General features: G+C 39.0%; 1 protein-coding gene across 2 annotated transcripts in view; it reads right to left on the bottom strand.

The window, feature by feature from the left end:
- The window catches only part of Nkain3 (sodium/potassium transporting ATPase interacting 3), a 614,865-nt gene extending 590,869 nt beyond the window's left edge, over positions 1–23,996 (bottom strand). For both annotated transcript variants that reach the window (XM_032905295.1, XM_032905301.1), the window contains exon 1: positions 23,181–23,996. In XM_032905295.1, coding sequence (XP_032761186.1) covers positions 23,181–23,234 — 54 coding nt within the window. In that variant the 5' untranslated portion in view covers positions 23,235–23,996. The remainder of the gene's footprint in view (positions 1–23,180) is intronic.
- Between the last annotated feature and the right edge of the window lie 2,781 nt (positions 23,997–26,777).

Genomic DNA, 26,777 nt, shown 5'->3' with positions numbered 1-26,777 from the left:
AACTTGCTTTAATCCTTCTCATACCAGAAAAAAAAATCTTAAATGCATTTTAATTTCTTTTCTTCCTTCCTTTCTTTCTTTTTCTTTTCTTCCTTGCTTTTGTTTTGGTTTTGGTTTTGGGTTTTTGTTGTTGCTGTTGTTGTTGTTTTTTTTTTTTTTTTTACCAGATGGTTTTAGAGGAGATGACAAATTTCCTGTCATAGCAATGATAATCATAAGAGATAATGAGTTGGGTTTCATTCCAATTGGAGGTCAGTAACTACCAATGCAGAGAAGACACTCCAGCAACACTGGGCAGCTCAGGAGGAGGCGCGGGTAGAAGAGAGTTACTAACAGTTATTAGTAAAGGTGGTCGTCTCTAACCCCTACCCATCTCCACGGGTCTACCTAGACCACACAGTTAACTTTTAAGATCAGGTACTCGGAAATACACACCTCCCTCTGTTTCGTTATAAACTAATAACTATACAGATTCTTAGGATGATTTCATTTTCAAGTGTAGCTAAAATATTCTTGCTTTATTATAACAAACTTCTATTCAGTACAACAGTGTTTCTTCTTAACTTTCAATTATGGTTTGTTTTATTATATCTCCTAAAATATAACATGTGACATTATTAAAACTTAAATTTAGTTCAAATTAAACTATTTACTTATTAATATTAAACAAATCATACATGATAAAAGAAAGAAAACATGAGGAAAAACTCAAATGGATACAGTAAAGGTACTGAATGCTAGAAAAATTAAAATTCAAAAGAAGTATCCGTTTCACTTTCGATATAAGTAAAGCATAGAAATAGTTCAATGGTAAAATGAATCAAAATGACTTTGAAATCCTGATTGGCATAAACAATTGAAACTATTCCTATTGAAAATAGCATGGAAAATCACCACTCTCATAAATCAAAACCCAGCTGCTAGTAATTAACATTTCTGGCTTTCACAATGTAATCTCTAATTGCACATTATTAAATATTGCCTGCCTCTATCATGAAAGGAATAGATATGCTAACATTATACAAACTTTCCAAGCTAATTGAAAAAGATTTCTGCCCTCTCTTACATTGTCACCCTGAGGTATCCATGATACTGTGGCCACCATCAACGCCAGAACCAAGCCCAAGCCCAATCTGGAATGCTACCCTTTAGCAAAACCTCAGAGAAGACCATCGGAAAGAATGGCTATATTTCAGGTAAATGTGCCCTCAGAATATCTGTAATTTCTGTTATAAGAACATTTAAAACACACACACACACACACACACACACACACACACACACACACAAATATATTCAAAATGGTGGTGCATCTGCAGGACCAAGGAGCAGCTCATGGGTAGGTCATCATTTCCTGGGAGGTTCAAGCCAGCATACCAGGACTGCAGCATGGAGCCAGGTACTGGAGCAAATCATGCTCCTTACCAGGTCAGGTGAACGAATAGGGGACTTTCACGAGGGTAGAGTGATGTATAGTGATCAGAAGCTCTGGAGGATCATGGCCCTGGTCACTGTGCCCAGCCACAAGATCACCCTGCCTGTGGGCAACAAAAGAGTTTCAGTGATAGTCCAGTATTTATTGCACTTTAGAAACCACAACCATTGAACCAAACCAACGATTCATTGCAGTGAGTATCTGTATGTAATGTTATTTGGACAAAAAAGAAAATACTGTGTGACACACTGCATTTTGCAATACCACTTCGATGAACAAGCATGTGATGGCACGGTGGAATAGATATCAAATAGAGAAATGGTACACAGGGCAGAGAGGCAGAACTTGAGACTTGATTGTGGCAGGTGTGGGAGTGTTCCTGTGGCAGTTAGGGAAGCATGTTGTTGACAGGTAGGGGGCCCAGGTGGTGTACAGCAGACAGGATCGGCCCCTGAACCCACTGTTCAACCACTTGATGGTCCTGGCTCTGAGCAAGAACAGTATGTCCGAAGTGGAGAACCATTCATTTACTGAACTGTAAATCCTCCAAAGGCCTCAGGGTTCCACATTGAGGCCCATTATCAGAGTAGCCACGGTAGACCTTGTTTCCTTGTTGATGTCCTATGTGCTCTCATCAAAAACATGTCCATGTCTGCAGCTTGGGCTGCTGTCTGAAGCCACGTTGGTGTCCGTGATGGCCCACTCTGGGGTCATCTTAGTGTCTGTTGTAAGTGTTGCCACCAGGGACCATGTTGAGGTTCATGCCGCATACTGCTTCCAGAAACTATGTGGAAGTCCATGATCTGTGCTGCTGTTAGCTGCTATGGGCAAGGAAGCCTCTTTTTCAATGGTATGGATAACTACAGACTGATCATTGACAGTGAAAGACATTGAAGGCGTTTGTGACAACCCCAGCCCCACCCCCCAAAAAAATGTCTAGACAGAAAACAATTAAAAAGAGTTCTTAAAAATGATATAACTCTTCACAGTTCTTATGTTCTGACAAGGGGATGGGTAAGGACTCAGTTATCTTTAAGGGGCTGGATATAGGAGTTTCACCACGTTCCAATGGTGGCAGGACAAATTGGACTTGGTGTAGTTGTCATCGTCTCTTCCTTCTCCTCCTACTTTATTATTATTATTATTATTATTATTATTATTGTTGTTGTTGTTGTTGTTGTTGTTGTCAATGTTGTTATTGTTATCCTTCTTTCTTCTTCCCCCTCCCCTTTCTTTTTCTTCTTTTTTGGTGGGGTGAGTATAAGGATGAGGGTAGAGACTTGGATGGAGTGTGATTGAGGCACATTGTATGAAATTCCCAAGCAATCAATAAAGATATTTTGTTGTAAAAGAAAAAAAATATTTCAATTGTCAAAATTCACTGTGCAGAAAAGAGGCACTTAGTCTTAAGGACATGGACATTTCAGGACACCGTATCTTGGTTGTTGTGAAAGGTATAGGATAGAAGTTGCAGTGATCTGAGACACAAGGATTGCTTTATTGTAACTCTTTTTTTTTTTTTCTTTTTTCGGAGCTGGGGACCGAACCCAGGCGCAAGCACCTGCTAGGCAAGCGCTCTACCGCTGAGCTAAATCCCCAACCCAAGGATTGCTTTATTTCTCTTTCATCTCTGAAGTCCAGTGATGTCTCTTAGTAACACACTGGTGTTTGTCTTAGTGTTTTTCCTGGGGTTTTGTTTGTTTGTTTGTCTGTTTCACTTTTTTTTAGTTGTTAGTCTGCTATGATTTTGGTTTATTGTTTTGTTGTTGCTTTTCCTGCCTTTGCTTTTGAGAGAGAGATAAAGCGACTCTCTCTCTCTCTCTCTCTCTCTCTTTCTCTCTCTCTCTCTGTGTGTGTGTGTGTGTGTGTGTGTGTGTGTATGTGTGTGTGTGTGTGTGTCTGTGTGTCTGTGTGTCTGTGTGTGTGTGTGTAAAGTCAAATATGGGTAAATTGGGAATAGGAGAATCAGTAAAAAGTTGGAGAAGGGAAAGTATATAATCCAAATATAATGTGTGAAAAAATAAAAAAATATATTAAATGACAAAATATAAAGAAGGAAAAATCACCTCAATTTAGTTACCAATTAAAAAATAAAAATCAGAACTGGCATAATAAACCTTCACGAGTATCCTCACATGCCTCCATATATTTCTTTCTAACTGTGTAACACCCCTGAGATTAATTCCTTAGTTTTTAACCTGAGAGAAACATACTCTAAATTTGGGCATAAATACATTAAGGCCCTAATAAAGTTATTTTTATTTTTATCATCTGAAAATTTATTAAAAGAAAATGAATGGCAAGCTTCAAATTTAGAAAAATTTAGGAAATATTACTCAATATATTATATGTGTTTAAAAATAATTAATATTCATACTATAGTAATAATATAAAATAATTCTGTCTGTAGCATTTTATTACAAAAATTTAATACCTCAAGTTTTCTTTTATTTGATTACTTATGCTAAATAACTCTTAAAATGTAAATTTAAGATATCTTCACACTGGTGGTGTAGCATTTGAATATTTTCTTACGTATTTTCATAGCATTAGGTTGGCTCTTTATCAACTTGTCCATAACCTGAAAAAAAGCCTGATGAGTATGTTGTGAAAAAAACAATAAATATTTGGGATTAGAGGGTAAAAGAGAGAGACAGCAACAGAGGAAGGAAGAAGTTGAAGTATATCTATGCAAATGGAAGTAATAATCTTGCAACCAGAGAGAAAATAAAAATTACATAATTCTTTCCACTTTTAAAACATGGAATGTTATAATGGATTAATTAAAAAGTAATTGGAGTAGAGAAATCACCCAAGTCCATCAAACATAGGTTTATTTAGAGTAGGCAATAAAAATTAAAACTGGATATTCTGTAAAAAGCATTCTTGCATACAGCTTTCTTAGACTAATAAGTTACCCGTTCCCCTTGAATAGTTAGTGGTAGAAGGTCTGGTAGAGGTCAGCATGGCCCAAGCTTCTGGATGCAGAGATACCCATGTCCCAGCAGAGGATCTTACAACCAGTTAGATATTTGTACAGTCTCACTACCATCTCATAGATAGGTACCTACGCAAATAGCTGTAGGCTTAGATTTTTCAAAATCCTATTTTAATAAGGGTTCTTAAATGCTTTAACCTGTCATCTAACCCATCACCCACCAGAGGTAGTGGAAAGGAAAGGTTAATAGAGCAAAGAAGGATGTGGCCCTGCTTAGAAATGGTTCTTTGGGGGTGATTCCAATCTTCTTTGCCATGAAATCAGAAGTTCCGTTCGTGCAAATCAGCAATGGTCCCTCAATCCGCTCTCAAGCACCATTCATGAATCAGCAAGGAGAGGTCGATCCAGAAAAAAACACAAGGCACTACCAATTGGACTGAGTCTGCACAGAAGTGGCAAGAACTCCTTGGATGCCTTTCTCTCTGAGATGTCAATGAAGAAGACAAGATGGACCCATGCCACAAGGGTGTCAATGAAGACCAGCATCACCAAAGTCCAATGAAGACCAGCAAAGAGGGGAAAGGTGAGCCAATGTCACAGTGTCATCTACCGTCTCTTGGGTTATACTTATATCCTTTCCAAACATGATGCGTCCTCTCAAGCATCTGCTCCAGCAAAACAACATATGCCCTTTTTCCAGGCAGCTTCCAGAAAAACACCACATGTCTCTTCTCGGCAAAGCATCCCCTCACATGTCTGCTTCAGGAAAACATCTTTTTATAAGACAGATTGCAGAAGAGCATTGCGTGACACAACTGAATCTCCAAAGAAACCAAAAATCTCCATTTCAAACAGCTTAATGTGGGGAAAGAAGATATATCTAAACAGATTTACATCTCTTCTTGGCAAAATAATAATTGAACAAACAGAGTATTAAGTGAAAACCTGCATTATATGACCAGTATTGGTTGTGTTCACATGAATACAATGGCAAGACAGATACTTGTCATAGACATCAATCATAGTTTCAAGAAAACATTATGAGTTCTGCTTAATTCTTGCGAGGAAAAAAATTATCTTTCAAACAAATTTTCCTGGAAAACTTTTCAGAAAAGGTTTTTGACATCATATATACATACAAGAATTGTCCAATCAGACCACATTAGCAAGCAACCTTTACAACACACGAAAGAGAAAATGAATATGGACATTCTTGGGGTAGATTTGAAATTCTAGGTCTGCTTGCCTAGTGTTGTGACCTTGGACAAGACAAGGTGCTAAACTCTTCCCTGTCTTCTTTTACCGGACAGTAAAATAGAGATAACACTGGCAATGCTTAGTGAAGTCATATGCAATAGAAATAAAAATGTGAAATGATTATGCGTAGCTGTTGCTAAGTGTCTATATTTACTGAAATATTATGTGAACCTCAGACACAGTAAATCTTCAGAGAATGTGCAGAACAGCCACTGTCCAGGGGATTTTGCTGACAGAACTCTGTAGTCGCTATGCTCCAAGGACTTGGGTATAATAGTATGGCAGGGATCATGCAGGGCACCAGAAAAGTCTATATCAATCACACAGAGACATGTGGGAAGCATTCTCTTTCCAGATGAAAAAACAGATGGGAGAGATGGGGCTCTTTTGCAGATACTAATTTCTTTTCCGAAGCTGAATATTTCCTATGACAACATGAGATTAGATCTACTGAAACAGGACAGAAGACCAGAGCAACCCCAGGAAGGCCAATGAGATTGCGAACCCTGCCAAGCATCATTGAATTCTAAACCAATAAGTCTCTCCTTATTGATATTTTTCTGACTTTATTAATGAAGACGTATTGTATTAGATCATGGTCTTAAACTGTATATATTTTAAAAATAGGTTGTTTTGTGGCCTTTATTACTCCCCTAATCTTCAGCAACTAAAGAAAAATAGCTATTATATAATGAAATTAAAACGGATTCTTAAGAGAAATCTATTATTGTCATTCAAACTCTGATGAATACACTTGTAGAAAAAGCTGTGGCCACATTTTGTCATGTATGACTCCTTAATCATTATCAAAGCTGATGGGGCTGTGTGATGAAGAGTTATATAATTCACTGGGGACTAACCGATATTATCATCTAATCTCACACTTGGTATGTGGAGGTTTACCTCACATGATGCTTCCAATATTACTCCCTGTGTTATCAAGGTTCTCACTAGATTCCAATATGACCCCATTTTGAGCAATTGGGATTTATGTGGCCCCCTAATTGTCCTGATTTATGCCCCCTTACTCTCCAAAAGAGTGGCCTTCTCTTTAATGAGACAATATTAACAGGCTGTTTGACCCCTTGTGGATAGTCACTTATGTTATGATGGGAGGAATTGTCATACTAATAATTATTTTGTGTAAGTGTCTCTCTCAGCATCTTCAGGCAGCATTCCATAAATAAGGTGATCCTCCAGGTGCTGATGTCTCTCAAACATCCCAATTTGGGACACCTAAGTAAGTGATGAGAACATGGATGGCAGAGGTCCATGAGACCACCATGTAATCTGTCTCCCGTCCCTCCTTCATGTGACATTCCTCTGGAGAGATATCTCTTTGAAGGCTGGGAGTCAATGATCCTGGAAGTCAGGACAACCTAAGACAGGCACAGTCCAGTACACTAGGAACTCCAAGGTGGGGTCAACAATGTTGAGGAAATGGCATCTCAACTCCCACTAGACTGTCAAAAATCTAAAAACAAAGGGGTGGATATGTAGCAGGAACGTCAGGGCTGCTTGTATGCAAACAATGGGGGCTGTGCAGATGCAAAAGCATCTCCTGCTGGAGGACCTAATTAAGGACTGCCTGAGAGACCAAGGATGGCTAGTGCTAACAATGTCAGCCAATCAGATACTGCTGTTTAGAAAAGATGCTTTCTTGGGACCAATGGGGTATGGATGCAGGGTATTAAAGGAGCTTGTAGCTGTGCTCAGATGAGCTTGCTGTGGCTTTTATCATCTGCTCCTAGAGTCTGTGTCATTGACTCTGTACCAACTCACCCCCAACCCCCAAGGACAGATAGGGTCGAGCAGAGAGTAGTCCAAGGCACGGGCAGAGAGGACCTGTAGAAACCATATCCAAAAGTTAGGCATTGCCCCTGATTTATGGATGACGATATATATATATTTGCTTTTTCCCTAAAATAATGGCAAATCACATTGGATCTTTATTTTGCTGGACATTCTCCTAAATGGTTAATCTTAGGCAGTTATATTTTGTAGGCTTTAACCATGAAACAATAGAAAAACAAACAAATCTCCCCAGTACTCCAACAATTAACACAAGTTTCTGGACCACATTTTCAGCAGCTTTTGAACAGGTACTTTGCAATTTTTCTACCTGTCATGTAAAGCATCCTAGTAACACAAAAACTAGAATTTGCCATTTATCGATAATTTATGAGATATTTACTGAACAGCTCCTAGATGTGGATTGGAGAATTCTGTAGAGATTATAAAGTAAGGCAGATCCATTAAGACCTGAAAACGAGGTGAAATTAGACTAAAGCCTGAAGTGATGGCTCAGTGGTTAAAGGCCCTTACTGTTCTTACAGAGGACCAGAGTCAAATTACCAGCACCTCTGTTAGATGCCTCATTAACACCCTGTAATTATAGCTCTATGGACTACAATCCCTCAGTGGCCTCCAGGAACACTTGCACACACATGCACAAACCCACAAACAGACCACACACGTGCACACACACACACGCACACACACACACACACACACACACACACACGCATGTGCACACACAAGCTTCAAAACAGGAAACACTAAAGCATACAACAGTATGGCATAAACGTATTCATACTAGTGTTATACATTTTCACCCCAAAGAGACAAAACAAGAAAAATCATCAGTCATTGCTGATATTTAACTTAAAAGCAATGAGATTTCAACAAAGTTTTGCTTTTTTAAATAAACTACTAAAATGAGGGGATAAGAAAGTGAGTTTTCTGTATAAGAAAATGTTTTTTCATGAAAATTTAGTTAAATAACTTGTTCTGTTACAGCAGTTCTAAACCTTATCTCCTAAGGATTTCACTGTGAAAAACAATGTCTACTTTTTGTAGCTCAGAAACTGGAATTACTCAACTCTGTCTTAGGACTTAAACAGTGATTCTTAAGACGTTTCTAGCATTTTCCAGAGCCAGAATAATTCCTAACCACACTATAAATATGCCTTACTATATGTACAGGTAAATGTGGGCCTCATCCTTTATCAAGAAGACTTCTCTTTACAACAGACGGAGACCATTCCAGCAGAAAGCTGCACCAATCAAAATGCAGAGTTACGAGTCCAGTCCCAAGGGATACATCTCCAATATAAGCCCTGCACCTAGGAGTTGGGGGAACGTTATACAAAAAGACATAGATTCTAAGAGTCAGACACTAAGATCATGCTACATTGTGTTTCCTAGGAACATCAGAAACTATACCTGTAGTCTCGTCAGTGTCACTGCCTAAACATGAGCTGAACAAGAACAACAGGCAGGCTATAGGAGGCTTCAACCCTATACAAAGAACTGTAGACAACTTGAATGTTGAGAGTTGGGAAAAATCTTCAGAAAAAAAAGCACAGTAATTCACTAATTAGTTATACAATATAAAACAAAACCAAATGGTCAGCCTTAACAGCACACATACAGACAACATTATATAGACTGAGCATTATGTATTTAAGAGTGTGTGCATGTGCTTGTGTGTGTGTGTGTGTGTGTGTGTTCATGTGTGTGTACCTCAACATCTAATGAAAACAGAGTCCATGACTTTGAAAGCAAGCAAGGAAAGATATATAGGGGGGTTAGGAGAAAAGGAGAGGGGGAAAATGATGTAATCAGATTATAATCCCCAAATAAAACAATTTAAAAAAGCACCAATTTATGAACTCAAATTATATTCCAAACAACTATAGGGGTTTGATAGCGGCTATCTAACCTACAATTTCAATTTCATATGAGTGTTAATATATAATGATATTTTAAATCACATCAAGAATGTGCCCTTATCTAAAAAGAAACCCTATTTTTTTCAAGTTGAGAAATTCCTATAAACTTTATAAAACTCTACAGCTATGCCACTACTCATACAAGTAGTAATTTTAAAATTCTTTTCCATACTAAGTTCCTTTTGCAAATTAATTCCTACATAGAATCCAGTGCCTTTTAAAACATAGTCTTCTTTATTTTTCCTCTTTTTGGGGGTGGGCGTGTGTGTATTTATGTGTGACTAATATGTAAGTATGTGTTGTGTATATACAAGTGTGTATGCTGTTGCATGAATGCAAATTTGTCTCTGTGTGGAGGAGAACAGAGGAGGTTATCCAGTATCCTCATCTACCAGTTTGTGCCAGGATCTCTCAGTGAACCTAACGCTAAGCTGGCAGTCAGAAAGTATAGGGTTCTCGTCTATCTGTACATTACTCAATGCTGAGGTTACAAGTTCTCCCAGAATCTGCTGTCTTTTTCCATCCTTGTTGGGTTCTTCATGCTTTCATAACAAACATTACTTTTACAAAATACAAAAAAATACTATGCATAAGTGTGTGTACATGCGTATATGTATACCACATTCCTGCTAGTGTTCACAGAGGCTAGAAGAGGTTATCAGATGCCCTGAAACTACTGATAAAAGTGTTTATGAGCCACTTGTTATGAGTTCTGAGAGCCCTGGTCTTCTACAAAAGCAGCAAGTGCTCTTAAGTGCAAAGCACCCAGAACCTTAACTCACCCATTTACAGTGCACTGAAACTGACTTTTACAGAAAAGTCACAAATGGAATTATGGACTCCTGACTCTAGGTCTCCTTCTATTTCCCCTCAAATGATCTCAGAGGACACTTGATGGAACTGTAAGATTAAGTAAGATCAGAGTAAGCAGAGAAGAGATGGACCAAGGAAAGGATTCAGAAGAGCTGTCACCCTCTGCAGCAAAGCAAAGCTTTGTCAATCGGTCTGTGGGCTAAGGAATTTCCTGAACGCTTCATCCCCAAAGTGGGAGTGACATACTTCCCATATGAATTCACCAACATCCAACATCCAGATACATAAACTCTCAGTATGAACTCCTGAGGTGATGCACGTTGTTACAAGATGAATTGTTTCACAGTTACATGGTGTATCCATCTCAGGTTCATTGAGGAGAGCATCAGCACAGAGCCCAGTCTCTACCAGTGCTCTGAACAACTGCGTCTTCAGGATACATCTTTGCAGAGACTACAACGCAGAGATGAATATTTAAAAGTTTTTAAGTGATTAAAAATGTAACCAGCTTGAATGCATAAATGAAGTATAAAATACATTTAATTTCACATTTGAATGCACTTAATTATTCAAGTTTACCTTAGAAATGTGTACATATCAAAATGTTTGATTTACAAATTGGGGACACTTTTGTGTGAGTATCAATGTTTACTGCACGCTGTCACTAGTAACAACTGATTCTTTTATTTCTTCTTCTCTGTTTCTTTTTCAGGACAAGCAGATCCATCATATTTTATTCTGTAGGCAACCATACAAATAGCTTCCCAAATTGTCCACAAACTAGACCACAAATCTTGTTCAGACAGAAGTATTATCAATTTTGCTTATTCCTGCTATTTTGTAGAAAGGATAATTATAAAGTAGTCACCACAATGAACTTACCAGAAGAGAAAAAAATCAATGGAGTTGGAGAATGATGTATGTTTTAACTCCAAGCCCCAGGTAGCAATTTTAAGTAATTAGATGGGAGGTAGACAATAGGTGATCACTTACACTCTGAATTAATGCCAGAATCTTTTTCTGTAGTGGCACTTTTTATGCACTCGTTGCATCCGTGACATGCACGGAAAGGTATGGGTTTCTGATGCTACTTTTCTCAAGGAAAGTTATCAGTACTGAAAATTACACAGCCTCCTTTCTCAGCCATATGGGCGGGAAAGGACAGATCATGAAACACTGCTCCAGGTGGCCTCTGAGAGCCTCCATTAGAATGTCACACTCAAGGAAATCCAAGTGATAAGGGAAATCCAAGGGGAGACACTGCCAGGCTGCTGCCACCTGAGCACGAGGATTCGGGCCATGAATCTTTATGAACAAGTGGACATACAAACCACAGCTGGCAGCTGTAGGACGAGAATGAGTATATCAAGATTCAGCATAGGCACCTGTGTCTGCATGCCTCTCTGCAGGAAGAAACTATGCAGAGAGCAGCAGGGCAGGCAGCGCTGAACATGGTACAAATATAACTTCAATTGTGCCTTCTTATCCCTCTGTCTGAATAGTCCTATAGCACAGAGAGGAATCAATACTTACCAGCTGTCAAACCTTGGGGACGACTAAGGAAGCTTGGAAACCCTGTTAGTAAACTGCAAATGGGTCCTAGTTCCTCTAGTTACCCTTCTACTGTTACTCCTCCTCATTCTCCCTGCTTCTAGGGAAAGGATTTAAGTGTATTATTTAATGTCTCACCAAAAACCAGTTGAAAAACTAAAACAAACAAACAAAAAGAAACAAGAGTGATTCTGGCGAAATTTGCTTAGCAACTCATAACATGGGACAGCGATTCTAGGGGTGACGGAAACAGATTGAAGCAAAGGGTGGAGGGAGATATTTTTCATTCATATTCTGAAACATTTGCTTTCAATTCTAATAATTCACCATTAGCCTTCATGTCTGAGTTTCTTCATTTTCCTTCTCAACTACAGGTGTTTCCAAAATAACTTTTCTAAGTTTGACTGAATATTTCAAAATACTTAAATGTAAGAAATAGAAAGTCACCCCTCCTTTGAGAATGCATTGATAATTGCTATATAGGTCTCTGGCAAATTTGCGATCCTATGTTAACTGCTTAAAATACAATATTGCTGATTCATCTTTTGTCTGGGGTTCATTACTGTTCAGATCATCATAGCTAGGGTGTTCATATAAAATACTACCACTAACTATATTGGAGTTTATATGTGGGTGTATAATGGAACGCAGCCCCAAGACCATTCCTGAATGATAAGGCACAGAAACCAGGAACCCTAAATATCAAGGACGTCTACAAATGTTCAGTGGCTGTATTCCTTAGGGATGCAAATGAAGCATATTAAATCTGTCCTACTTTACTGCTCTCTTTCCACTCATATTTAGTTCACCAACAATCTATTTCTAAAGTTAACCTGTTTCAATTATCATATGCCTACTCATGAACAGTGATATCATATTCAAATCTGCTCTCTGCTTACTGAATTGCTGGTTTGATGTTGTTTTAGACCACCCACCCCAAAGGTATTTTTGGAGTATGTGGTACACATCAGTTGACCATTCCTCAGGTATTCTTCGGCCTATTGAGAAAGATTCTTATTGTCTTTCCTTTTATTCATGTTAGGGAAAGCAACTGGTTACTCCATATCTAAATTCTGATCACTTTTTAATTAAAAATGATGCCAGAGACCAAAGAAATGAACTTCTATTTATAAAACACTCCTCTAAGAGCACTTAAACTTTTCATGAGAAATAGTAACTAATTTTTTTTTTACTTTTTATATGGATTCTGTAATCAAATTTGTTTGTGATAATTGGAAATTAAAGATGCAAAATTTATATATCTGAAATGCCTCAGCCTGGTCTTCCATATAAGCAAATGACTTAAATATATTGAACTAAATTATCCTGAAGTGAAATTCTTGCAGATCTGTTTTCAGATGCCAAGCCAGTTTATCTCCATTACAGAAAAAAATATACTAAGAAAAATCAAAACTCTACAACTTGGGTGGTTCTAGAAGAAAAATAAAACTATCAAATCATATAATATTCCTTACACTAAAATCCCTGAAACATCTGCCTTCTGAGATAATCTCCATTAGTAGTGAAGGAGTTAAAAATAACATATAAAGACACTCCTAGTCTAGCCAAACAAACACATGAATAATACATGGCCAAGGATGTTCCTATGATGGAGGGTCTCTGAAATGTTATAAAACATTAAGTCTCCTACTTGTGAAATGATTCAACAAGGCTCACATGGGAAGCATCCCTGAGGACAGCTCCATCTGCACACTTCCAACCACAGCTCTCTGTGAGATGAAAAGGCTGTTAGGGGATCTTGGCAGGCCCTTAATGGTTCCAAGCCTTCATCTAATGCTTTTCTCTAAGAGGGCCTGAATTTAAGCCATCCATTCAATACTGTGGTTACAGCATTCGAATCTTTAGTATGTGAGCTATCCAAGGTTAAGAAAGAGTTTCTTGTCAGACAGCAAAAAAGGATTAGTGACTGAAACTCTTAGGAAGAGAGAAGACACCATGAGTACAGGTCCCAGTGGAAAATGGGTTATATTGGGCAGCAAGAAAGCTTGCCAGAAGTGGTTCATCTGTTAGAGAAAATGGAGCATGCAAAAAGGGGAGAGTTCTTGATCTGCAGATAGCTTGTATTTCCTCAGTCTTTTGTTTCGAAAGCAACAGGGTATGTCCCGAGGGACCCTAAAATTAGATATCACTAATGAGAAAAAGCTACATTCTACTGAAATCACAAACAAAACAAAAGTTGTTTCTAAGAGCTCAGTATTTCTACTTGGGACAAAAGTAGCCTGCATCACACTTTAAAAGTCAACTTTCATGTGAGGAAATAGCTTGCTCAAAAATTATACTTTGTAACATCTTTGGAATGAACCATTTATTTTAATGTAGACATAACACTCCACAGAGTTTTATTTCTACATTTCTATGTGTTATGATATACCTCAACACATTATATGTCTAAATGCACTAGAAATATACAAATAAGAAACTATATTACTTCAATACACTCCCTAATTTTCTCACATTCTGTTTTTCTGTCTATGAATAATAATATAATAATGCTTGTCTCATGAAGACATCTCAAAGAATGAAGCAAAGAAATTTTGGGTGCCCCTGGATTTTGGATCATGTTATCTCAATGACTTCTTTTAAAAATATTGATGAATACTATGTACTAAATACCTTTCAGTGTATGCTTAAATAACTATTCTTCTTGCAGTCTCCTATAAGGTTGAACATTTACTACTTAATGTGGAATCAATGGAACGTAGAAATTCATTTGAGCCTTAAAAGTCAGATGTGGTGTAAAAAGACATTTGAATTCTTTTGATGTTGATTCTTTGACATCCTCATGGGAAGACCTAATTAGGGCCAATAATGCAGGCAGTTCCCTATGTATTGGAGATAGTCCCTGCTCATGGGAGCCAGTCAATACAAAATAAGTAGAAATGAGTCTCCCATGGGGAAGCAGTCTTGTTTTAGGTCGTTGCTTAGGAAGGAAACCTATAGCCATTGTCAATTGCTGACTTACATAGAGAACTGTAAAATGTATAAACACCTTATAGAAACCAGAAAATGACTTATACAGAAGGAGTCATTACTTCACATTTCTTAAAAAAAAAGTTTGTCCATTATTCTTGGATAATTTTATAGATTCACTCAAAATGTAATGTACATATTTATATTACACATTATATTTTCTCTCTTTGAATAAGTTAATACATTAATTAATTGTATGAAGAATTACTTAAAGGCTCCTTACTCAGTAACTACTCATAGAAAGAAAACTGGCCTTCTGATGACTTTGCCTGGTGGTGTGTTCGTAAATGTTTAATAACTGGCTCTAGATGACAGCAGGGCAGCCTGAACTGTGACATTTGTATACTTATATATGAAAATACTTCTTCCATGATAGAACTTTTGCTACAAATATGATGTCACTAGATGTAAAAATTAGACAAAAATGTTCTGCAATCTGCACACTTCTATGTAAAAGCCCTACCCATCAGTACTGTAAATGTAAAATAATGCCTAGATGATAAATATATTGACTTATTAATATACATTACTTTTATTTCCAAACAATTTATTTATATCGCCTATGGTTAATTTTTTTAATAAAATTATATTTAACAATTAGCTCATAAAATTTCTAAAACCCTCACTGAAACTCTTCCCAGATGCGACAAGCTGGCTCTAGTGTACAATTGCCTTAGCTCACATTTGGACAATTAGGAAAAAGCTAACATGGAGAGAAAAGAGTAGAAATTTGGAGAAGGATGTTTCAGAAAGAGAGTCCAATGCTAGAAAGGCGTGTGGATGTCTATGTTATAACTAAAGACAAATCCAAAATAGGTTTCTTCTTATAAACTACAATTTGAAAGATTTCCTTCATGAGGTATTTAGGTTTAAAAAGCTTGGTATAGTGATGCATATCTGCATTTCCACTACTTATGAGGCAGAGGGATAATCAAGTTTTGCAGCCATCCTAGACTTCTTCATAGCAAGATTATATCTACAATTGTATATATATATATATATATATATATATATATATATATGAGAAAATGCACACACACACACACACACACACACAGAGAGAGAGAGAGAGAGAGAGAGAGAGAGAGAGAGAGAGAGAGAGAGACAGTAAACATTTGAGGGAGAATAGTCAGTAATGAGAATTTTGTATTTCACAACATCTTAAGATCGTTTCATATGAAGGTATTTATTAATGGAAGAAACAACTCAAGAACAATGCTTTTATTTTGGTACCTTGATTAACTGATTTTAGGCTTAGCATATGACTTCCTACTTACAAATATTTATTATTCTACATACTGATCAATACCAAAATATAAAGACATCACTTCTTACTGGAAAAGAGAGAAGCTGCCAGCATTATATATGCCTTAACATAAGCTGGTTAGGCTCAATTTTCTTACAAGAAGATAACTGCTACAATCTAGTTTCCTTTTGATCTTCCTCTGAGATCTGTTACTAATAAAGGGACTGAGGGTCTGCCTGAAGCATTCAGAATGCCAAGTCTTGGCGAAAGAGTAGGTTGAAGGTACCCAAAATTTAATTCCACTTAATGATTTAAATATATACCATTAGTCATGGGAGACATTTTAAAGGAAGGAAAAATCATTGAGAAACACATGTAAAATATTTAGCCCAAGCCATCTATCTAGTTATGCAATAGGATCCATTGCCAACTACTATACTTGCCAATCCCTGTGTTCTCCAGTTCTGAGTCTCATTTGCCACTCCCTATAGGTAAGTATTTCTTCTCCAAATGGACAGCTTTTGGTGTTCTTGCTGTATCAAGGATGACATATTTCTCAACCCATCTCACTATGTCTAACTACATTTATTCTTTTTTTATTGGATATTTTTTATTTACATTTCAAATGTTATCCCCTTTCCTGGTTTCCGGCCCATAAACCCCTTATCCCATCCCCCCTTCTTCTATGAGAGTGATTCCCCCCAAACCACCCACCCCTTCCTACCATGCCCTGCCCTGACATTCCCCTACACTGAGGGAGTCCAGCCTCGGCAAGACCAAGGGCTTCTCTTCCCATTGATGCCCAACAGGTCCATCTCTGCTACATATGCAGCTATATGGATGTATTTCAACCTTACAACCCTGAAATTCAAGGGAAGAGACAGGAGTAAAAACACAGGTGGGTTATAAGATGCTGAAACTTGTCCCTATGAAACAAGGTGTGCACATTTATGTAAGTGAAAAAAAAATTATTCTTTATTGTTAGGTTATCTAAGGCAATTGGTATTTTAAACAGAAATGTTACGATCTTTTGATGGAATTATGCTGACATCACTTTGGTATTAATAAGAATAAGCAACCACATAGAAGACAAATGCAATGTATCCATGGGCAGGGCAGGGAAGCTATACAAAGGATTTGGGAAGAGAAAAATCATAAAATCAACTTAAACCAAAAGAATAAGAGGTATTAATCAATGAAATAAAACTTGTAATCAGTAGATGGAGCTTGTTAAAGAAAAGATCTGACAATATATATCTGTTTGTCAGGAGGCTTTCACCATGAAATGTTCAGAATTTTCTGATAAGTGCCCATCAGGAAGATATATGTGAATTAATCTCAGTTAGGCTGGTACCATGCAGGCCTTAGTTTGAGACAGATGACCACATGGTGACTTTAGTTAATGATATGTACAAAGTGTTTAAATATTGAGAACCCCAATTTTTAATGTTTGAAATGTTTATGCTAATTCAGTTGTTTGATACCCTTCCCATCCTGTACCTACATCAAAATATCAAATTTTTCACCCACATTGTTAAAAAGTACTATTTGACAATTAAAAATAATAGTAAAATAAGGACTTCACTTTGCAAAGCAAAACTAAGAACATTCCTCAGCTTCATATAAAGGGTCCAAACCACCCTAGTGAATACTGGAGGAAAATCTGGCGAGTATTAACATCAAGTAAAACTTTAAGCTGTGTATTATGAAACCTGAAGACAATTACTGAAAGAGAGAGACACAGACATGGGAAGGGAAAGCTCATACCCACCACAACGGCAGTCCTGCCAGGTAATAAACCATCAATGGTTGATGTGTCTTCTATTTGGGCTCCTTCCTAATGATATAGCTCAAATGGAATAGCTCAGACTACACAGAGAAAGCACATTAAGCTGTGTGCCATGTGTCTCAGTAATAAACCTGTCCAGAAAGGAAACACAACACTCTAGGAGCCCTACAGACAGACTCCATTGCTTGATATTCAGTAAACCTCCATGGGAGAGTGAGTGAAAAGTTTAGAGTTTAGAAACTCCACAGGGACAGTGCACTCAGCGTTGGGGAGTCAGCCTAGGAGACCCAGCTCCTCTCTGTTTACCTTCAGAAGTAAAGCATCTGCTAAACAGCCTTGAGGAAAGTCCAGTCTTCCCCAGTTCTTCCAACCCAGAGGACTTACCTACTTTGAATGACAGTCCATCAAAATCCTGGTGCAACTCATAATATTCAATCAGATTGCCCTTCCTAGATCTCCTGTATGACCCTGACATCAAGGTCCAACCACCCCTATGAGGGAAGCACTTGGGACAACTCATCAATCCCAACTCTTCACAATCAGCAAGTTTTAAAAACATAAAGTTCAGACAGACCAAAAGTAAAGGAGCAAATGTTCAGCAGAGTTAAGGGCCCACGAGACTGGCAGGAAGCACTATGCTTCTTTCTAACTCCTCCTGGATTGTCTGCAGTTTGTGCATGTGCTAGCCTTAGGTGGCTCACTGTCCTCCCATCCCAGTGACATTATGTGTGGCCTTCATCTTCCTCTGTGTTTACATGTCTTTTTTTGTGCAAATTTTTCTGTTCCTCTAGAGAACCCTGACTAAACAGGTCTCATTACATGTATAATAGAATGCATTTTGACCATATTCAGGCCACTATTTTCTATCCTCTCTTGAACCCCCTCACTCCTGCTGCTCTTTTTCTCTTCCCAATCCCCCCTTCTACTTTCAAGTATTTCCTGTGGCCCCATATTTTCAACATCACAGTTCATTCTTCTGTAGTTGATATGTAGGTCCTCTCAGCCTTGACTAATGAAAGGTGATTTCTACACAATCCCCAAGCCTCATTAACAGTCATAAATTAATTTTCCTAACCTTTAAAAGTTTCATAATATTGACATAAAGACAACAAAAATTAAGAATTACATTGCAGGATGAAAGTAACGGCCCAGCAGTTAAGAGCATGGACTATTATTCCAGAGGACCAGTAGTCAATTCCCAGCACCCCTGTGGCAGCTCAAAATCATCTGTAACTCCAGTTTCAGGGAAATGTTCACCTCAGTAGACATTATATGCACCCGATGCATAGACATACACCAGGCATCTTCAAAAGGAAATTTTTCTGCACAGGTAAAAAAAAAAGAGCTATTTAAATTAAAACCATGTGAAAGCAAAATTATCATTAGATCTATTTTATAAAAAAATGGGTTTCCATACTGGCTGTCCAACACTTTTTCGAGATAAGCAGTGCATTGCACAGGACTTAATTCAAAACTCAAACAGATATATCACCACAGATATATCAAACAGATATATCATGCACATTTTATTTGGGCTTTTGAATGTCTCAGGTGCTCTGCTCACAAGAAAGTAAGAAGGTGAAATAGGAAGGCTTGAAGCTTTTCTTTCACTGTCTGTCAGCAAATAAATGCAATATTCTTTAACTGGGGAGGATGCTCTCCAAAATAAAACATACAACCCATCGATATGTTAATAGTTGCTTATTTAGGTACACCTCTTGGTGTTTCTGTGACTATAAACATGCCATCATAGTTTTGACTTTTAATGGGTTGATTACTAGCTCTGACAGTAAATATAGATCTCACCATAAAAGAATATAAAATGTAATAACTTCTCTGAATAATGACGTGGTGACAAGTTTCATCGAACATGCCTTAAAGTCTAATGACTATGATAGTGGACGATGTCTAATACTTTGTAGGAACCGTGCCTGCCATAGTGTGTTCAACACTTTCCTGAGGCAACTCAGAGAAAATGCTTCTGAAATACCATGTGCAGGTAATGGCAGAACTTAATAAACACATTTAAGGTTCATTTAAATATGGTGACTAAAGCTGATTTAGCAAACGCATGCTGGAGTGTTCTTTTTAGCTCTGGACTCAACACACCTGATAACAGAAAACTTGGCAGTAAGTATACAGACGCACAGCACCAAGAGTGTCCTCAGAGAAGATGCATTTAAATGTTTTTGTTGTTGTTGTTGACTTGAGACATGGGTGGAATTGTAGCCAATCACCTTTCCTAGGAAGAATCACTTCACAAAGTTTTCTGTGCTCCTGTTTTTATTCTTTACACTTTCTCCTTCATCCATGGTCTGGCAGAGTCGGAGCATAAACAAAAACTATGTGAAAGCACATACGTTTGCATGGAGAAAAGGAAGTAATAATGGAAAATAGCCACAGAAGCAGAAAGAAGATAGAGGACAGATTGTGCAAATCAGAGTTCATCACCTAAAAAATGGGCAAGTTCATGCATTTTCACTCTGGAAAGAATGAAGGTCATGTGCAAAGGAATTAGATCACTGAACCCCTTCTATTTCTTTGTTTTTTAGGAGGAGCTTCTGGGTGGTCTAAATAGTGGTCTGCAGATAACTCTTCATTGTTACTATGTGAATTCCTTGCACAAAATCTGAGTAGCAAAGAGCACCCCTTCTCCATAGCAGCTCTTGTTAAGGTTTCCTAACCCTCACCTTCCAAGAGTTCACAGAGTAGACAAAATCAGAAGAAAAGGAAAGAGGGGCAGCTGTTTTCAGTGGGAAATGCACCAAACCTCTCTCTCAGAAGCTGGAGTCCTTGCACTTAGCATGCTGGAAAAGGCTTATATAGGCTCAGAGGGTTTACTTCTTAAATGTTCATGATTTCTGTGAGCTGGTTATCAAACATAACCATTATTATAAACTGAATATATAAGTTTAAATAAATCATACTCAAAACCTAAGTACTAAAATATCTAAAGTTTGCCTCTTAATCATTTTACTACTTTCCTCTTTAACTGTGCTTTTGAAGTTGTTTAGGCCTCTTACTTCAGTAAACATATTTCAGTGATGCATACTAGAACTTCAAGTATGTATTGTATGTAGCATCTACTTTGTCAAAAGAAATTCATAAAGAACCTTTTAGGGCCTGAAGATTATTAGACAGTTCAGAAAAAAATCTGGTCTTAGCAATGATGAAATTCCAGTTTTGTGTCCGTGTCTTCTTTTCCCCTTAAATCAAATAAAAACATCAAGCAGTATCCACATCAAAACTATAAAGACAAGAGCTTGTCAAACTCAACATAAGAAGAAATATGCCAGAAGTAAGTTATAGTAAGAATTACTGTGTTTTTTTTCAGGGCACTACTGTTCTTTATATAAACTACACTATCACATACTGATGTAATAATGTGGCAGACAAGTATGCTGGCTAGTTTTTCTTGTCAACTCAACACAAGTTGGAGTCATTTCAGAAGAGAGAACCCTTAGTTGAGTAAACACCCCATGTGCAAGCCTGTAGTACAGGCTTTTAATTACTGATTGATGTGGGATGGTCCAGCTCACTGGGCTGCTGGGGGGGGGGTGACACCTCTGGATTGGTTGTTCTGGGCTTGTATAAGAAAGCAGGTTGAGAAAACCATGGAGAAACCCAGGAAGCATCACTCCCCAGGTGTCTGTGTCAGCCTCTGCTTCCAGTTTCATGTGGTGAGTTCCCACCCTGTTGTTGATGATGGACTATGTTATGGGTTTGGGTCTTAGTGTCTTAGCATAGAGATGGAAACCCTTACCTAGACAACACATACACTTTCCTTTGTTTAAAATCCAGTTATGAAATTCATGTGATCATGTTTCTGACTCTACCATACTGCAACTTAATTTTGGAGATGGGGGAAGCAAAAAACTTCAGAGTTCCTCATAGGCAAATTGGTGAAATGGGTGAATTGAATCATGGCTGTATCGATAAATGTGTGTGAAACCCTTATGTGTTATGTGAATATAACACTGAAATTATGCTTTTATGGTTCACACAATCCATTGTGCTTACTAGCAGCCTGAGAGAAACAAGGGTTGTCTGAATTTATTCCGTTTTTTTTTAAATTTAAAAACCAAGTTTATTTTTAAAAAATCACCGCATAAGTTATCGTTTGAGGGCTTTTCCCAAAGTAAAAATAAAAAATCATACTCATGTAAAAGTTTTAAATTATGTATTTCAAGAGAATACAGTGTACAATAGGCTAATAGCCTTCTGGATTTATCTGTTGTGAGAGGATGATTGCAGAAGAATGAGCACATATACAGTGAAGCTGTGGTGTGGGGGTTGGGAGGTGGCGGGGGGGGGGCTGGAAAAGTAAAGGTGTTTAAAAACCTCCAGTGAACAAGGACTTACTACTGAGCACCATTATTACTTCTCCCCGTTAACGAGCCCTGCAAGAGCTATCACCATTTAAAGTTCACCGAAAGCCTTGTCAAAATACAGCACTCACACCTTTGTGGTTTGTGACAAAACAAATGAATGCTTCAAAGAAAGGAAGTGCAGTGGTGCGCCTACAAGATTAGGTCCCTGAACTGAGGGGTGGGGGTGGGGTGGGGGGAAAGACTGACTCCCACTCACAGAAGTCTGGCACAGGAGATTGCAGCCTTGACTTCTACTGACCATGAAACAGACCACAGAGTCAATCATGATAACAAAAGGACCCAGAGTATTTGCGTAGACTCAGAAAGGTCTTTTATCTTTCCGCCCTGGTTTCCAACTTCTGAGTCCACTCACTCCCTGGGCAAGGGGCCAAGCCAAACAGAAGTCCTGTTTGCTGCTTTGCTCTGTTCACTCCGCAAAGACAGCTGTCAGTCCGCCGCATCCTAAACATGCAACATTTTAAGAAATGCAAAAGGCAGAAGCTGAACTTGTGGTGCCCAAGCAGAGCACGCGTTCCTGGAGTACTCAACTCCTCTACTGTCGCTTTCCAGTTGCTGAAAGTAAGAACTACCAGAAAGGTGAGGTTGCAGCTCTCTCAGAAGCTGACTTCCCCCAAGTACCTTCTAACCAAACAACAACCAGTCTCCAGAAAACCATCCTGATAACAGCTACGAGCCCAGGCATAACTTAGGCAGAATTGCAGAGGGTGCACACACCAGGTGTCCAACAGAGGGGCGGGGAAATCGCTCTCTCCTGGTGCGCGATCCCAGCTGCCCGGGTCCGCGTGGCGACGCCGGGTGGGGGCGCAGTGAACCCTAGCGCGTGGGACCAGAAGTGAGACCGCGCCCTCCTGCGGGCAAGAGCTACCAGGCGGGAGGCACAGACATCCTGGAAGGGACAGAGAGGGTGGGGAATCCCTCCGATGAGCTCCGCCAGCTCACGGGTCCTTAGCCCGGAGCTTCGGATCCAGGGACGGAGCCCTACAAGCCAGTCCGAAATGCAGACTGGTTCCAGACCCGGACGCACTGGGCACTTACCAGCTGCAGTGCGCAGAGACAGACCAGCGAGCAGCGCCCGGTGCAGCAGCCCATGGTGCGGCCAGTGTCCCAGCAGCGCCTCTTGAGAGAGATCTGGGAGCTCAGGCTGTATCCTGCGACTTCAGAGCAGCCCGCGCTGCTCGCTCTCCTACTGGGCTCAGGCTCCGGACCCCGCAGCCAGCTTTCGGTTTTCGGACCGGGGCTCGCCGCCGCCTTTGTTAATCTGCTTGCAGGGCGGGCGGAGGTCAGTGCGGCGCGCCCGTGCAGTGCGTCTGCCGGGGGTCCTTACCTCCTAGCGCGAGGGTCGGCTTCTTGAGGAGGGGGAGCCGGGCGGAGGGCGGGGGATGGAAGAGGCTACAGCTGGTGAGTGGGTGAATGTCTTTAGGGAGGGGAGTGTGCAAGAGGGGGCGTCTGGAAAGTGCGTGGGCTGTCTGGGTCGGTGTGTGAGCGTGTGTGCTCACGCGAGTGTGTGTGTGTGTGTGTGTGTGTGTGTGTGTGTGTGTGTGTGTGTGTGTGTGTGTGTGTGTTGGGAGGGGATGAATGAAAGAGAGCGCCTCTGGGGAGGATCTTCTTGTCTTGTTAGGAGTCTGGGAAGAGAGAAAGCGACTGTGAGAGGATGAGAATGAATGTGAATGAGCTTGAGTCTGGGAGGCCCCCAGGGATTTGAATCCCAGGCTCATAGAGGAATTGTGGAGTCATAAGCTGTAGATTTTTCCTTCCGGATGTGAGGAGTGGGTTGAAGCGACTGCAAAACCTGAAGCTAGGTTTACCCCAAGCTGCCCTGGGGAGGTACATGCTCTGTTTGGTGTATGGGGAGGAAGGATCCAGAGACTTGAAGCTCAAAGTGAAAGCGCTCTAGATAATGAATGACCAAGGTAAGGGCAGTGTTCTGAGCCACTGACATGGCACTAAGAGATGGTTCAATCAATAATGGTCTCAACCCAAAATTCTGGGTCCCAGGTCGGGATCACAATTTTTTTTCCCGCGCCAGGCGCCCCTGCTGGAATCTTCTAGGAAAAGTTGCCTAGGGTCGCAGCAGACCAAAATGTTCCCCTGAGACACTGCCCAAACTGACTTAAGGCTCTAATTTGGAGTGCTCTGGGAGTCGTCATAGAGACACCCACAAGGAAAAGACAAGGGGGGGGCTTTTAGTAATAATGAGGTATTTCTAAAATAAACACAAATAGGAAGTTGGGCAGCGAAAATCTGAGAGGAGTCTCTCCATGAATTCTAAAGAAACGGCATCTCCTGCCAAGAACAGACAAGAGTTCAGGAGTTCTGTAGCTAAATCACTCCTCAAGAATCAGGAATAAATCCTTGACCAATCACGTCCAAAGGTTGGAAACATTTTTTAACCCATTGCTGCTCTCGAAGTGGTAGATTCTTGGTTTATAGGTTAAGAAAAAGTGAAGGCTAGATCCGGTGTCTTGTGCCTTTTATTTTAGCACTCTGGAGGCATAAGTAGGCTGATCTCTCTGAGTTCAAGGCTAGCCTGGTCTATAAAGACAGAAAAGGTGAGGGAGCTTTGTGCTCAACCCATTCAGACTTTAAAGGTATTTAGGCTTTTATTTTTCTTGCAATTATATGTCCCGTTCTTTGAAATTTCTACAGCATACATTTTTTTTTTCTAATTTGGACATTGTTCCAAAGAAAAATCTACTCATGGTATCTCTGAAATTATACTAAGTACAAAAGAGTTTCTCAAATGGCTGTCAAAGAGAAAGTCAAAAAATATTCATTCTTGAAAATTCTGTTCATTCATTTGAGAAGGCGCAAGAGTAGTCAGAAGTATTTTTATTTTGTTAGCCTAACTTTAAGACATCGATAATTAAGGATTATGAGAAAGTACTAGTTTTATACACATGAAATACATTCATGGCCATCGCTGATGAATGAAAGCCATAAAAAGAGAGACAATGACAGTTTCTTTTTCCAGATCTTTCCTTGTAGTCTTAGTCGTTGACCCCTCTAAGTAGCTGAAGTAGAACACAGGAAAGTGTATGTCTTCCACAATCTATAGCAAGTGCTTTATGTCCTGAAGTTGTGATGAACAACGGTAATAAAACCAGTTTTCCTTCTGTCCAGGTTATCTGAGATTTGCCACAATATATTTTATTTGTTATTTAATTCATTGATTTAGGAAGCACTATACAACAACTAAACATGCACCAGTGCTTGTGAAATTCCAGGACCACTATGCACGTTCATTCCATTGACCCCCACAACAATTCCACTGGAGTCAGCTCATGGACAACAGTGGGTTCAGGTACAGAGAGTTTTCTAATGACCACAGGGAGACACAAGAATGCAAAGTTGGTCAATATAACTTGAAATCCTCAGGGTTTCAGTCATCTGGCTGTCACTAAAACTTAGGGCAGAACAGCACTTATATACAATGTGGGGAAAGTCCTCTCTTAAAAACAAAACAACTGTACTAACAAGTCTGGAGGTTGTATGACACTTTAGTTCTTACTCCTTGAATCCTTTATTCTTTTCTTCTAAATGGTACTAGAAATCCCTAGCTGAGGACATAGCAGTTATCACATGTATATGTGTATGGGTATGTACAAAGGTTTTCCTTGTTGTTCATTTGTTTCTTTGTTTTTTTTCCTCTTATCTCATTTTTTTTAAATACTCCTTTAAGAAACTCTTAATTCTTTCTCCCATACTACTATGACCTTTGTAAGTAAGAAAGCATATGAGGGGAAGAACAGCACACAAACAGCCAGACCTGAAAGTGGAGATTTCTGTATTTCTTAATTGAGTTACAGTTATTTGAGAATCTCCGGACCCAAGGCATTTGGGAATATTTTCATGAACATAACAAGATACTTAAAGGATGGGACTCAAGTCTAAATATGAGGTTCTGCTATTTTTCACATACATCTTAGACATATAGTCTCCAGGCAATTTTTAAATGTGCTCGAGCTTTGATTACAACAGAAAATCAGGTGTGGGTTGTCATACTTGTAATATCATTTTGACTCTCCAATTTCTCAGAATAAGAGGATTTAATTTGAGACACTGTTTTCCTGTTCATCCTTAAATAAAGATATAATTCTAAAGTTTCTGTTCAACTATTACATGATCCTCATATTTGTGTGTGTGTGTGTGTGTGTGTGTGTGTGTGTAACTTTTCCTGGATCTAAAATACATAATTAGAAAAGCAAAAAATAATGTGAAATGTGTTGGGTGATAGACAGCTGGCATGGGGCAGGGGCAGGGCAGGGGCAGGGTGGGGGATGCAGGGAGAACCACTGGGTCTACCCATGGGGTTTTGAAACCTCCAAGCTTATTCCGAGTGACTCATCACCTCCAACAAGGCCACACCTCTTAACTGTTCCCTAACAGTTTACCAATTAGGAACTAAGCATGCAAATATATGAGTCTACAGGGGCCATTTTAATTCAAACTATCACAGCTATCATTTTCATTTGCTAGTTTTTTAATACGTGCATCGAATCCTAAATAATCACACAAGTACACAAAGCATACTATTTGTCTTATGTTTTTAAAATCATTAACATAATCTTATAATTCACAGTGAAAACTATTCTATTTTCTCCTGTGTTTTAATTTTTTTTTCTGTATTTGATA

Source organism: Rattus rattus, chromosome 1, assembly GCF_011064425.1.
Source record: "Rattus rattus isolate New Zealand chromosome 1, Rrattus_CSIRO_v1, whole genome shotgun sequence".
In the NCBI taxonomy this organism is placed as follows: Eukaryota; Metazoa; Chordata; class Mammalia; order Rodentia; family Muridae; genus Rattus; species Rattus rattus.
The sequence above is the reverse complement of the archived record's forward strand: the minus strand, read 5'-3'. Positions and strand labels throughout refer to the sequence as shown.